Source organism: Onychostoma macrolepis, chromosome 13, assembly GCF_012432095.1.
Source record: "Onychostoma macrolepis isolate SWU-2019 chromosome 13, ASM1243209v1, whole genome shotgun sequence".
Classification (NCBI taxonomy): Eukaryota; Metazoa; Chordata; class Actinopteri; order Cypriniformes; family Cyprinidae; genus Onychostoma; species Onychostoma macrolepis.
Window position 1 is genome coordinate 1,364,793 of NC_081167.1, and position 15,076 is coordinate 1,379,868.

At 35.3% G+C, this 15,076-nt stretch overlaps 1 protein-coding gene across 9 annotated transcripts in view; it reads left to right on the forward strand.

Annotated features, from left to right (window-relative positions):
• Positions 1–15,076, forward strand: part of nrxn1b (neurexin 1b) — a 159,830-nt gene that overhangs the window by 132,263 nt on the left and 12,491 nt on the right. For 5 of the 9 annotated variants that reach the window (XM_058795417.1, XM_058795408.1, XM_058795409.1 and 2 more), the window contains 4 exons: positions 5,430–5,601; positions 9,161–9,250; positions 10,433–10,755; positions 13,297–13,384. In XM_058795417.1, coding sequence (XP_058651400.1) covers positions 5,430–5,601; positions 9,161–9,250; positions 10,433–10,755; positions 13,297–13,384 — 673 coding nt within the window. Of the gene's footprint in view, positions 1–5,429; positions 5,602–8,776; positions 8,895–9,160; positions 9,251–10,432; positions 10,756–13,296; positions 13,385–15,076 lie in introns of those variants that run through there. The other 4 variants (XM_058795416.1, XM_058795412.1, XM_058795413.1 and 1 more) reach the window with 4 other exon arrangements.

Here is a 15,076-nt window from a genome sequence, read left to right on the forward strand (position 1 = left end):
ATTCTAACAGTCTCACTGAATCAAATTGTGTACTGTACACTCACATGTTTAAAATAAGCAATAAAGCCGTGCTGTATTGTGAATAAGTCATGGCTGAAGGGTGTTGTTAGGCACGATGTGAAGCAAACTACCAACAAGCTAGTTTGTTTGTGTAGTCACGCAATGATCTCACGTATATGCAATTATATTATTAAAGCACCCAATAATGATGTGAAACGTGGTTTTTACATTTCTAAAGCCTATAAAGTGAATTAACTAATCTAAATCAACTCAACTTTTACATAAACAATGAGAAACCATAAACACGTTAATTTTGCCTCTTCATTCAAGCTCTCGGTTCACGCATGCGCATATCAGCAGCTCATTGGTCTTCAGTTCGAGTCGAACTGTTTCCTCAGTTCAGTAACTGTGGAACTGGAGCGCTGAATCAATTCATTCATCATAGGATCAGATATGCCACTATTTTGGCTCATTTCCAGTCGGAGTGACTGTCAGGCATCTGAAAGTGAGTTTTGATTGAGTAACTTGTAGATCTGTGATGCTCGAGCCACAAACTGTTTCAGACACTTCAGTCCGATTTGATTAACTTTTTCAACGAGTTCACCAAAAAGAACCAGTTCAAAAGAACGATTTGTTTGCTAAAATAATGTTTTAATGTTTCTTGCACAGACTGATCGTTTCGCTTCACCTAACCTCCAATGTATCGTCAGAAGCCACACGTTAATATTATGTTCCTTGATATGCTTTTTGTTTTATTCTCAAAATCAGGGGCTGACTTGCACTTTATGAATCACCAACAACCACAGTTGCAGCTAAAAATCTTTTCTGTTCTACTGAAAAAAAAAAAAAAAAGCCTTACATCTTGGATAGCCTGAAAGTAAGCAAATTAAGAGCAAATTTTAATTTTAGGAGAATTATCCCTTCAATAATAATTTGTATTATCATCAATGTTACAAACAGCTTTTGCTGCAACAGTTTTGTGGAAACCATGACACATTTTTCTTTGAATATAAAGGGTGGCATTTATTTGAATTACAAAACTTTTGTAACATTAAAAATGTCTTCACTGTTACTTCTGATTAATTTAATACATTCATACTGATAGAATAAAAGTATTTTCGTATTAGTATTTTATTTTAAAGCTTACCCTAAAATTTTGAATGGTAATGTATCAGAGTTTCCACAGAAATAATGTGCAGCACAACTGTGTTCAACATTGGTAATATTTAGAAATGATTCTTGAGCAGCAAATCAGCATATTAGAATGATTTCTGAAGGATAATGTGACTCTGAAGACTGGAGTAATGATGCTGAAAATTCAGCTTTGATCACAGCAATCAATTACATTTTACTATACAGTATATTCACAGAAAACGGTTGTTTTCAATTGAAATCATATTTAACAATATTACTGTTTTTAATGTATTCTGATCAAAAAAATGCAGCCTTGGTGAGCATAAAATACTTTATTTCAAAAACATTTAAAAAAAAAAAAAAAAATCTTAATTCAAAGCTTTTGACTGGTAGTGTACATGCAAACATACAATATTGGACATGCATACAACAGACTACACGTATGACCAAATTTGTTGGCAGTTTAAAACTTTCATCTGCATTATTTTCAGAAAAGAGATCTTCTAGTCTCATCCACTGACCAGTTCTTTTCGCTGCTGCCATGTTTAAGATAAATAAACAGGTGAATGAACATAGCAGCATGGGACTGCACAGGTGGCTGGCTGCAGGGTCTGAGCCTCTGCCCCTTTGCCCTCTAGCAGGCAGAGCACTGGATATGAGCGGATGTAATCCTGTAATCAAATCACTCCACTGCTCCAGATCCACTCCAGGGTTTCCATTTCTCGCTCGCACACAGTCGTGTTCACCAGTCATCTAATAACGAGTTTGCCTCGCTCCATCGTGTCAACATTCATTTTACATTGCAGTCTTTGATGCATCTGCAGAAAGTCATACGTGATGGAGTTTGTTTGTGTTTTGCTGGTAGGGTTTTGCCTCTTTTCTGCTGATTATTGAACTTATTGTCTGTGTCACAGAATGGACAAGCGGGTCAGTGCTGCACAATTAATCATACATTTGCTTTCCACAGTTAAATAATCATCTGTGACATTGGTGTGCTCACAAGCAAAAATAAATGTATAAATATATATATATATATATATATATATATATATATATATATATATATATATATATATATATATATATATATATATATATACTCAAAAAATATATACTGGAGTTTATTCTCATTGTGGCCTGTGTCTAAGAACGACAGACCACAAGTTCTTTAAGCCTTGTTAACAGTTGTCTTACTCATGTGAGGGTGATTTTTGAGGTGTGGCTAATGATGAAGTGCAAAAACATGAAATATAAATCTATTTATCAATGTGATCTTTTGGAATAAAGATATTTTACATGTCTAATATTTTCTTGTTTAAGAAATTTAATATCTACAATCTTTCAAATCTGTTTGAAATTTTGATCATATCAAGCTCAGTCAGTTCGACTGAGGTATTTACATGAAGGCTTTTCAGTTTGATTGAGCTATTAATCTGATTATCAAGAGATTGTGAGGCTGCATGTAAATATATCCAGTGAAGTAATGACTGTGAAGTTGCAGGCAGCAGTGTCTCCCACTGTCAGGCTGGTGTAGGATGTAGTTTGAAGTATAGTCGCTAAGCAACACAAAAGGTGGGAGTGGGATACAAGCTGGACCCGGAGCAGAAACTGATGCAACTTCTAGTGATCCACCCCTGTGGGAGCAAGAAAAAAAAAAAAAACGAAATGTTAGTGGAGTGATGTTTATTTTGTGTAGTGCAGAGCAGAACATTACCAGTATGGTTATTCTAATGCAAAAAGGCTTTTCTAGTTTTAATTGATTCTGATATTCCAGATATTTTAGACTGATATCCTATTAATAGGCCCGGAGTTAGCAAGCTTAATGAGCGTGATGTATAATAATGTGACACATGACTCCAGTAATAAGCCTTCTGTTGACATCAGCTTTCATTAGATCTACAGTGTATATACTGTAGGTAGTGTCACAGCCTATTTGCCTGTTGAAAGCTGACGAAGCGTCACATCCACGATTATAGTGTTGTAGGATGATATTTTTTTTTTAGGAGGGGGTTCTCTACCCGTCATTTAGAAATAACATTATCATAACAGTTTCAAAATAATAGAATGCAATGTTCCCCTAATGTTCACATTACCAATAGAAAAATGTACTTTGTTAGATTTGAATATTTAAGTCTTTCTCATAACGTTTCAAAATAATAGAATGCAATGTTCCTCTAATGTTCACATAACCGAGAAGAAATTTCGGAAAAAAATAGCTGGACATTTTAAAAAACATTCAGAAATAACATTTTCATAGCTCAATGGAAATGTTGGTAAAGCATATTTTTGTCAGCTGCATGCTAAGCTTGGCATAGGGCTTACACCCATCTTTATTTTTTATCATTTTTTTTTTTTTTTACGTCCAGCTGGTGAAACTGGCTCCAGACATCAAGCTTAAGAGAAGCTGTAGGGAGGAATGGTCTAAAATTCATCCTCAGTGTTGGGCAAGTGCAGCTACAGGACAGATTTGGTAGAGGTTGTTGTTGATTCAGTCACTTGCTTTTCCAGCAAGCATTTTGCTTTTGTAAGTTAGATAGTGTTTGTCAATAACCGTGACTTAGATGAAGACCAGGCCACATTTTATGAGTAATCAATGCAAGTAATGTACAAGTTGTTAATATGTGACCCTTGAGCACAAAACCAGTCATAAGGGTTAACATTTTTTTTGAAATGGAGATTTATACATCATCTGAAAGCTGAATAAATAATCTTTCCATTAATGTATGGTTTCCATTTACAGAGTTGGGTATAACACGTTACTGTAATCTAATTACTTTTCCTGGTACCGCAGTAAAGTAATTAGTTACGTTTTAAATGAATGTAATATGATTAGTTACTTATGTCAATAAAATTACTTTACTTAAGTTACAAATGCAGTGTTAAAAAAAATGAAGTAAAAATCATGTTTTGCGCGTCAGTATGCCCTTTAATAAATCACAGGAGAATGCGAGATACAATGTACATGAGTCCTACAACATTTAGATGTAATGAAAGGTTGCCTATCATATATTTCAAAATGTTGCACTCGACATTTTTTAGTCTGGCATTATATTTTGGGAAAGTTCAACAAGTCAATGTGTACAAGTTTATGTGACAGTAACGCTAATAAAGTAAAAAATAAATGACTCGTCAGAATGAGATCCTTCGCTGGATTAAACCGCGTCGGCAAAACAATTCAAGGCTTATTCCTCACAGCGCATCTTCCACAAACGAAAAGTAGCCGAGATGAACTTGAATCTTTCTACAGAGATGACATGAGCTTTTACATGTTCGCGCGTCTCAAGCTTGGTTTCGCGCGGAATCCGCGGATGATTATCTTATAGCTCGCGATGTGCGTGGGCATGATCGCATTAAGAGGTGAGCTCAGACGGGCAAGACTGGACCTCGCGTTGGTTTCATACGCAAAGAATATTTGTTTTCGACATGCCTTACTTCATTTAATAATGGACACTTCAAGCTTTATTTAGATATAGGCCTACGTATTCCTCATGTCATTTTCGTTCATTTTAGTGACTCGTTTCAGGAAGATATTCACGGAGACTGAGAATGCAGAAAGCGCACTTGTTTCTTTATTTTACAAAACCACAAAAAGAAAGGTTTTGTTGATATTGGGAGTGAATCAGGGTATACAAATAATAGGACTACTTATGTATTTTATTTTTCAGTCAATATGAAATTAATGAAATAACGGAGTTTCTCTTTGTAGAGTTTTTTTTGGGGGGGTTTGATAACTTGAAAGTAAAGTAATTAGTAATCTGATTACTTTTTAAATGCAGTAATCAGTAATGTAATCAAATTACAATTTTAAAGAAATAATTACTAATTTTTAGTGGATTACTTTTTTTTAGTAACTTACCCAACACTGTCCATTTATGATAATATTTGGCTGAGATGCATGCAAAAAAAAAAATCAAAATATTGAGAATCGCCTGTAAGGTTGTCCAAATGAGGTTCTTAGCAATGCATATTAATAAAAAAATAAGATTTGATATTTACAGAATTTACTAAATATCTTCATGGAACATCATCTTTACTTAATATCCTAATGATCTTTGGCATAAAATAAATGTTGATAATTTTGACCCATACACTGTATTGTTGGCTATTGCTACAAATATACCTGTGCTACTTAAGTCGGGTTTTGTGCTCCATGGTCACATATGATATGATTATAATGATTTAATTTTGTATATTGAATGCTAATTTCAACCATCCAGACTTCATAATTAGTTATGTACAAGAGGGCATAGATTCAACCTCAAGTTTCTACCTGTTTGTCTTTGTTTTTCCTCCAGGTAAATGGCTACATTGTGGCTATATTTAATGTGGGCACAGATGACATCAACATCGAGGAGAAAGCAAAGTTTGTAAATGATGGAAAGTACCATATAGTGAAGTTCACAAGGAGTGGCGGCAATGCCACACTGCAGGTGGACGATCTACCTGTTATTGAGCGCTACCCCACAGGTGAGACCATCACTTCACACCCCAAAAACACCTGTCTGAGCTGCCTGGAAGGTTACTGGATGATTGTTTAGTTGACATGAATTTGTTTCTGAATACTGCACGTTTGTGTCTGTATTTAATTGTTCTACTATGAACATAAAAATGTGAATTATGCTTGGCTCACCTGTTAGTTAATTGGGTGAATCACTTATAGTTTTCACATGTAATTAACTTGTTGTTCATAATTTAATGGAAAGGGGCTAAAGACTCTTAAAGTATAATTAATTGGAAATGTTCCCTCTGTCTCACACACAGTTGAGCGTGCAAGACTTTTGAAATATATTCCTTTGTCCGTGAATGTAGATAGATGCGTTCTAGTGGACCATCTTTTCAAGCACTCAAATCACTTAAATTAGCTGCGCACACGGACATCAGCAGACAGTCTGTGAGCTGGAGTGGAACACAGATGAGGGAAGCGTACTTTCAGTTTCAGTCCTTTAACTAGTCAGGCAACACCCACATTATGAGAGGAAGTTTTTGTTTATTTGTTCATTTTTAATGATATTGTGTCAGCAGGATTTTTGTCACATCGCAGTTGTAATGAGACTGAAAATGTCTTGCTATAGAAACACAATCAAATTTTACCTCTCAGTTTCAACAAGTCCACCAAGGTTCACCTTACAAAGCTACATAGGTTGATAAACAGTGACAGTGTAACAGTGAAAGATCTGCACAAATAAGTGTCTGCTGATTGTTGCTGGCAAGAAGAAAATATTGATGAAAGTCTGGCCTTCCAGGCATGAAGAGATAATGAAAATATTCTGCGATACTTGCCATCTCCGTCTGTAGAGGAAGTGCTGCCCAAGATCTGTCAAAGCTTTAATTATTTTGATCCTGTCCTGCTCTGTGTGGACACAATGCACTAGTAAATGACCCTGTCCTTGGCAGTTTATCAGTTGTTCAGTGTTCACTGAAAATAAAGAAGCAGAATGGGTTGGAATCTTTCCAATTTTCTGGAACTGTTGATAGACATTTGTACAAAATAGAAAGCCTCTTCAAATACTTCTATTTTGAATTGATTAAATTTCAAACTTTTAATTGGTGCTAGAGTTTATTTGCAGTAAGTGCAAAAAGTGTTAATAGTAAATAAACACAAACACTGATAGATGCTATTTATAAATAAAATAACTATTTTCTCTGTATTAACTGCAAATAGAAGTTAGGTGCTATTTGCACTAAGAGAAAATGGGATTGTAAAAAGGCAGATTCAAATTTGGGTTGGCAAGTCACTGGTTGGCGATTCTTACTCCCTGCAGCTGGTACCAGATGGATTTCTTAGTTTGTGTAAATAGTCTCTGCCAACAAGATGGGCTATTTCCATTCACTCTCTGAAAGTATTGTACAAAAGTCGCTAGGGCAGTACTTTTTCAAAGGATATTAATATGTACCATTTGAGTACAAATGTTCACTTTAGTTGCTAATATGTAACATTAAGGTACTAAAATGCACCTTTTAGGAGTAAAAATGTTACAGAGACATACCTTTTGAAAGGGCCGCCACCCCAGTGACAACTTTTGTCCCTTTTCGTTCTGAGAATGTTCAGTCTACATAAATACTTTGTCATTACTCTTAAGCTTAGGTTGTTTCATTTACAAAAAGGTGTTTTTTAGTCTTGGGCATCAACTGGTTAATAAATTGGTTTGTTTATTCAAGAAAGAGGTGTGCTTCAGGGCTCAGCATTGCGTCAATTTTTTTTAATTTATTTATTTTTTTTTTTTGTTAACGGTCTTCCTTTAATACTATTACATCTTATATATATATATTATATGAAAATAAGAATAAGAAATCAAAACAAAATAATAAACCCACAGGGGAAAAAGACGCAAGTGGTGCCAAAGAAAAGAATAAAAGAAAACCAGTGACATCATACATGTTGACAATGACAGACCACTTTCTGAACCAATAGCAGTCCCAAGGGGTTGAGCCTAAGAAAGTGATGGAGCGAGGAAGAGGAAAAAGGGAAAACACACAGGCACAACTATCGGGACTTAACAAATACTTTCACACTCTTTTGTTCATGTTTATGCAGACAATACTGTCATTTATACTTCTAGGCCTTATTTGTCTCAAATTCAAATAGACTTCAGTCTGACTTTAATGTTTTGCAAAATTGGCTCTATTCTAATAAATGATTACTTAAGGCTAAATCTCATACCATGGTCTTTGGTACAAAGCATATGTTTAAATCAGAATCTGTTAATCTAACAATATTGTGTACTGATGTATTTCCATAGAGTGGATCAAATTAAATACTTGGGTTTATGGCTGGATCCCAAACTTACTTTTAAGCTTCACATTAATTATATACTAAAATTAATTATATACTGTCGTTGCTCGCCAGATGCAAATGTATAATTGTTACACCTGGGGGAAGTTCCCATAGCGTCATCTATTGACACCACGTTCAGTGAAAGTGCTATCCTTGATGGTATCTTATATTTTACAGTATCATGATTTTTGCATTAGTAGCATAATGTGACTGTGTTTGAAAAATTATAACAGGAATATGTTAATTTGTTAAGATACGAATAAAAAAAAGAAAGTAAAAGACTTTTTATTGTGTATTAATAATATTAAAAAGATGAGCTGAATGAAAATGAAAGAGATGATGGAAACAAATTACACGGACAGCTTTATTCTGGAGTACATCATTTGATTGTGCTTACTGGTAGTCCTTTATTTCACAAAGCCTATTTTCACTTGCTGGTAATTTATCTTTAGGTTATATCATAGAGGTAAAATGTGCACCGAATGTGTGTAAGTGTACAATGTACACTTGTGTTTACCATTTTAACAATAAAAAGAGATCACAAAAATAGCATTATATATTTAGGACTGCCCTGACTTGGCTATTTCACATACCATATGTCTACATAAATAAATAAATAAATAAATAAATAAATAAATAAAACAAATTACACACATTATCCTGCTCCGTTTACATCCCCTGGGTTTTTGACATACTGAGTATCTTCCTCAGTGATCAGTGACTGTTTATGTTTTGTGGCTGTATAAAACATATAATATGCTTTATCCGGAGTAGTGACACTGCCTACTGTTCTTATGGAAAATTTTCCAGTCACTGCTCATTCTTTGGATTTTCAACATCGTCTGCATATTTGAATTCTTCCAACAGTTACTGCATGATGTTGATATCCAGCTTTTCAGACTTATGTTTGAGGCACTCAACTATTACAAAAGATGCAAACAATAATTGATGATCAAGAAGGCAGTACACTATATTAGAAATCAAGGTAATGTAAACTTTTGCAAACAGGATGATTGGTGTAAATTGCAATTATATAAGATCTCTTATGTTTGTATAAATTCTGCATTGGGTTTATAAACTAACAAAATTCACTAAACTGAAAATACACGCAGTATATAAACTGAAATTGAGTGTAATATATCTAATATAAGATTTAAACTTTTTTTCATTTTAACAGCTCGAATAATAAGTTCTAAAGTTCCCCATTGATTTTGGATTGTAACCAATGAAATGTCTCTTTAAACTTCAAAGGAAACATTGATAGTGAACGGCTGGCGATCGCTAGACAGCGAATTCCATATCGACTCAGTCGAGTAGTTGACGATTGGCTACTCGACAAAGGTAAAAACACTGATAAAACTTAAGTTTTAAGTAGTATATTTTTAAATGTGAAATAAAGCAATAATTTAAACATTTAGTTAAATTAAAGGATGAATTTTAAATAGATAAATGTAGCTTGTAATAACTTATTTAATAATGTACTGATCTGTATTAACTAATTTATGTCATAAATTTTGGTTAAAGGGACTGTAGATGTAAGTTTGAATAAGCTGGTTAAAAAGTTTTTTAATGTAATTTAAACTTTTAAATCATAAAATTAAAATGATAATTGTGTTAATATAATGAATTGACAAATTGTAGCATGTGTACATTTGTGTACTTTTTTTGTCATATTAATACAAAGACAGCCATAATAACTAGATAATATTTAATAATCATAGTAATAATTACCAATATAATAATAGATAATATTTAAATAATGTTTAAAAAATATGAATTGCCATTTGAGTCCCTTTAAGAAAAATTTACGTGTAGCTAAGAAAATGACAGAACATCCACTGGAAAAAAGAAAAAATACTTTGAAGTGCATGTGTAATCATTTCATCTTTTAAATGAAATGCACAACTGTTTTTCTTGTTGATTTTAATTGAATTATTTTATAGTCTTCCTTTGTTTCATGACCACCCTGTGTACCTTTGCATCCAATCCAACTCATCTTGCTAAAAGGCAGACATGGTTGTTATTGTTAATACATACTCTGATCTTTATACTGCACACCTACACAACATTAATATCAGATTAAGTGTATAAAGTTATTAAGCTGCCTTCGGATTGACTGTTAGCTGTAAACATCTGCCATGGATATGTTTTTAACTCCATGGCAACAGGAAAAAATATCCTCTCCCTCTTTTACTTTAATCAGTAATGCTTAGTTTTGTAAACTTCACTAGGAATTAAACTAGTTGTTGATAATTGGTTGTGTTAAAGAGGCCTTTTAGCAAACTGCCATCGTTTAAACCTATTACCACTGTTTTGTTATCTTTTATTTTTAATTATTTATGTTTCATAAGCATCCCTTCATTACAGCCATGATAAATCATCGGGCATCTACATTCCCCAGTACCTGAATAATCCGTCTTTTCCTCAGGCGTGATTATTTCCATCACTCGCCCTCACGTATGTTTCTCTTCAGTCTACACTAAGGTTTTTTTTTTGTATTGCAGTAACTTTGTTCTCCCGCAGGTCGTCAGCTCACAATCTTCAACAGCCAGATGACCATCCAGATCGGGGGCTGGGAAAGAGACCACAGCCGTGCTTTCCAGGGCCAAATGTCTGGTTTCTATTACAATGGCTTGAAGGTTTTTAACATGGCCGTGGAAGGAGACCCCAACATCCGCATTGAAGGCAGCGTGAGGTTGGTTGGGGAGGTGCAGTTGTCCTCCATATCACCACAGTCCAGCGCTACGGTTTCTCGCTCTGAAACCTCTACCTCAGTCATGGAGATCACTACCACAACCACCTCCAACCACAAGATCAAACCAAGCACAGCAAGCGAACCCCAGCAGGTCAGGAAACTCCACTCGTTCCTTTAGTTGACCTCCACCCTTTCCTTTCTATTTCTTTGTTCCTTTCTGTTTTCTGATTTGTATGGCCCAAAACTACTGAATGTGCATATGCTGCAGAGTTTCTCCAAAATTGTGGCAATATTTTCTGTCTTTTTTTTTGTATTGTTTTGCAGTGAAACCCCACCAATATTCATGATGTTTTTAGTGTTAATGCCAGTACGAGTACAATTTCCTGTAAATACTTTTGTGCATATTTACGATATTGTGGTCCTGGTGTGTCGAATGTAACCTGGGTAAAAGTAGAATAAACTACCCTGGCACAAAATTGCAGCAGGACTGATATAAGAATAAGTTAAAAAAAAAGGCAGTTGGATCACAGTCAAAGAGCAAATAACCTAAAGGCAATGCACAAAGTATTACATTTAATTATCGAGGCTGTTTATACTAATAGAACAAACAAAATGACAAGAAGGGGGAAAAAAAACAGACTGACAACAGGGAGAGGGGTGTGGAGAGTAAGGCCTGTGGATTTAGCTTTTGATGTGACCAATATGATATACATCGCCCTTTACACTTAACATTACATTTACATTTAGTCATTTAGCAGACACTTTTATCCAAAGTGACTTACAAATGAGGACAATGGAAGCAATCAAAATCAACAAAAGAGAAATGATATGCAAGTGCTATAACAAGTTTCAATTAGCTTAACGCAGTACACGTAGCAAGGTTTTTTTTAATTATATGATAAATAAAAAGAAAACAGAATAGACGAAGCTAGTGTTAGAGGCCTTTGTTGCTTTTGTTAATTGTATGATAAATAAAAAGAAAGCAAATAGATAGAATACAAAAAGATTAGAGAAGCTAGTGTTAGCTTTTTTTTTGTTGTTGTTGTTGTTTTTAAAGAAAACAAGCAGTTAGTAAATGAACAGAGTGCAAGTCTAAAAGGGACAATTTTTTTTTTTTTTTTTTTAAAGAATAGAAATAGAATAGAGAGTGCTAGAGTTAGAGGGTCAAATAAAGATGGAAGAGATGTGTTTTTAGTCGATTCTTGAAAATGGCTAAGGACTCAGCTGATCGAATTGAGTTGGGCAGGTCATTCAACCAGGAGGGAACATTTAATTTAAACGGATCTTTGGGGTGAACAAAGTGAAGTTCACTTGCAGCACGCAAGCTTCTAGAGGCACATAATTCTGAACTAATGAATTTGGGTAAAGGGGTGCAGAGCCAGTGGTGGTTTTGTAGGCAAACATTAATGCCTTGAATTTTATGCGAGCGGCTATTGGTAGCCAGTGCAAATTGATAAACAGAGGTGTGGCATGCATTCTTTTTGGCTCATTAAAAATTAATCTTGCTGCCGCGTTCTGGATTAATTGTAAAGGTTTGATAGAACTGGCTGGAAGTCCTGCCAAGAGACCAATAGTCCAGCTTGGAAAGAACAAGAGCTTTAACAAGGTGTTGCGAAGCATGTTCTGAAAGAAAGGGCCTGATCTTCTTGATGCTGAATAAAGCAAATCTGCAGGACCAGGCAGTTTTAACAATGTGGTCTCATAGTCAGCTGATCATCAGTCATAACTCTAAGGTTTCTGGCTGTTTTTGAAGGAGTTATGGTTGATGTGCCTAACTGGATGGTGAAATTGTGATGAAATGAGTTTGATGGAACCACAAGCAGTTCTGTCTTGGCAAGGTTGAGCTGAAGGTGATGGTCCTTCATCCAGCAAGAAATGTCAGTTAGACAAGCTAAGATGCAAGCAGCTATCGTCGGATCGTCAGGATGGAATGAGAGGTAGAGTTGAGTGTCATCAGCATAGCAGTGATATGAAAAGCCATGTTTCTGAATGAGAGAACCTAGTGATGCCATGTAGACAGAGAAGAGAAGTGGTCCAAGAACTGAGCCCTGAGGCACCCCAGTAGTTAGATGTTGCGACTTGGACACCTCACCTCTCCAAGATACCGTGAAGGACCTATCTGAGAGGTAAGACTCAAACAATTGGAGTGCCCAATGATGGAGATGCCCTTTGCCAATAGGGCTGACAGGAGGATCTAGTGGTTAACTGTGTCAAAAGCAGCGGACAGATCCAGCGAGATAAGTATTGAAGATTTGGAATCTGCTCTTGCCAGTCTGAGGGCTTCAACAACTGAGAGCAAGACCGTCTCGGTTGAATGTCCACTTCTGAAACCAGATTGGTTGTTGTCGAGGAGGTTGTTGTGTGTGAGAAAGGCAGAGACTTGGTTGAACACAGCTCAATCAAGTGTTTTTGCAATGAAAGGAAGAGGATTACCTGTCTGTAAAAGAGATGGGTTACGGGTGGGTTTCTTAAGTAGTGGGGTTATACAAGCCTGTCTAAATGCTGAGGGAAAAACACCTGCGTGAAGGGATGTGTTAATGATGTGAGTGAGTACAGGTACAACTGCAGGAGAAATGGCTTGAAGGAGATGAGATGGAATAGGATCGAGCGGACAAGTAGTAGGATGATTAGAAAGGATGTGTGCAGTTCTTCTTGAATTCATCCACTCTTTTCCGTACCATCTGTTTTCCAGACTACTGATGACTTCTTGGTGGCATCTGCCGAGTGCCCCAGCGACGATGAGGACATAGACCCGTGCGAGCCAAGCTCAGGTGGGTTAGGTTAGTCTTTTCTTTATTACTACTGTTCTTTCTGACTGTTTTTGTTCACTTTCACCTCAACAGCTGTGTTGATCTTCTACAGCTATGTGTCATTACCATAATTAATGATCTTGACAGATCAAAAAAATATGAGAGAGGATTTTAATTTATTGTATGAAGATAATAGATAATAGTCACTAATTAGTATTTATTTATAAATGCTTATAAATGGCAGTTCAACAGTTTTTGCCATCCTGGACATAAGGTGAGATCATCTATAATCAGCGCAATGCTGCCACCACTCTTTCATGACAATAAAACATTAGAGTAATTTTATCTTGCGTTAGAGATTTTATTCTCAGTGTTGCAAGCAACGTAGTAAAACGCATGTGACGCTAAAACTTATCCTGCACTAAGATGGAATGAAAATACTACAGATCTGTCAGGATAGATGACAGAAATGTGTTCAAAATGTTTGACAACTTACTTAATACCTCATGTCTCCTGTAAATCGTATGCATTTTAGCCAATAAATTAACTGTTAAAAACATTTAATTTAGTTAATTCAGTTTAAATTATTGTCTGTATTTTTATTTCATTATCATTTACTATTCATTATTATCAGTGCACAGTGGTACTGATAATATTTATTAATTACATGTATTTAAGGTTAGGATTAGGGTTTGGTTTAGGGTTACTTGCATGCAGTGTGAACTCTTAAAAGGATTAATCAGTAATTTAATTACATTTTCAAAGTAATCAAGTTACTGTTCTGAATACTTCATTTCAAAAGTAATTAGTTACATTACTAGTTACGTTACTTTTTTCTGTGGCTACATCCATGGAATTTACATGAAATCCCAGCATAAACACTCCCGATAAATATTTGTTATTAAAGCATCAACATTCACAAAACACTGTTATTTTTACCTAAAGCAAGCATAGGCTGCTGCGTACATGGTTTGGCATGGCAGACTGCCAAAGAGCGCTGCTTTTATAATCTCTAAAAAGATGACATCTCAGTTCATTGCAATCTCACAAAGCTCTGTTATAACACAATGAATATATGTATAATGAATTTTCCATAATGTCTACAATTCGTGTGTTATAATGAGAGGATTCATGAGCACGCAAATTTCAGCACTGCACTCCTGACTGACCATTGCGTTCCAGAAATCAACATTACTCAACACAGCAAACACGTGTTATAACCTAAATAGAAACTCTGCCTATGCTTACGCCTGTTAATCGTTTTTATTTTATATTAGTTCTTGTTGCTTTTGTGCAATAGATGAATAACAATTTATTTGTTTTAGATATTTTATGTTTAGATATTTCTATTCTGTGGGAGTCCCGTGAATCATTTTATTCTCCCACATCCCGCACACACACGAGTGTCTACCACGGTCTCATGGGAGTGCAGGTCTCTAATCCACTGGCACTGGACTCGACAGTGCGTGTGCTACACCCTTTTTACAATCTAGATTATAAAACACGGCATTCTGTCAGAAATGCAACGCGGCAGTAACGTATAGAGACCTCTGCTTGTAACTATACTCTTAATTACCATTTTGTTAAATTACTCCATTACTAAAAAAGTAATCAAATTATAGCAACGTGTTACTAAGTAATGCCTTACTGCCCAGCACTGCTTGCATGTAATTAATTATGTTACATGTACTTACTATTATAATAACAATTAATTATGCATAT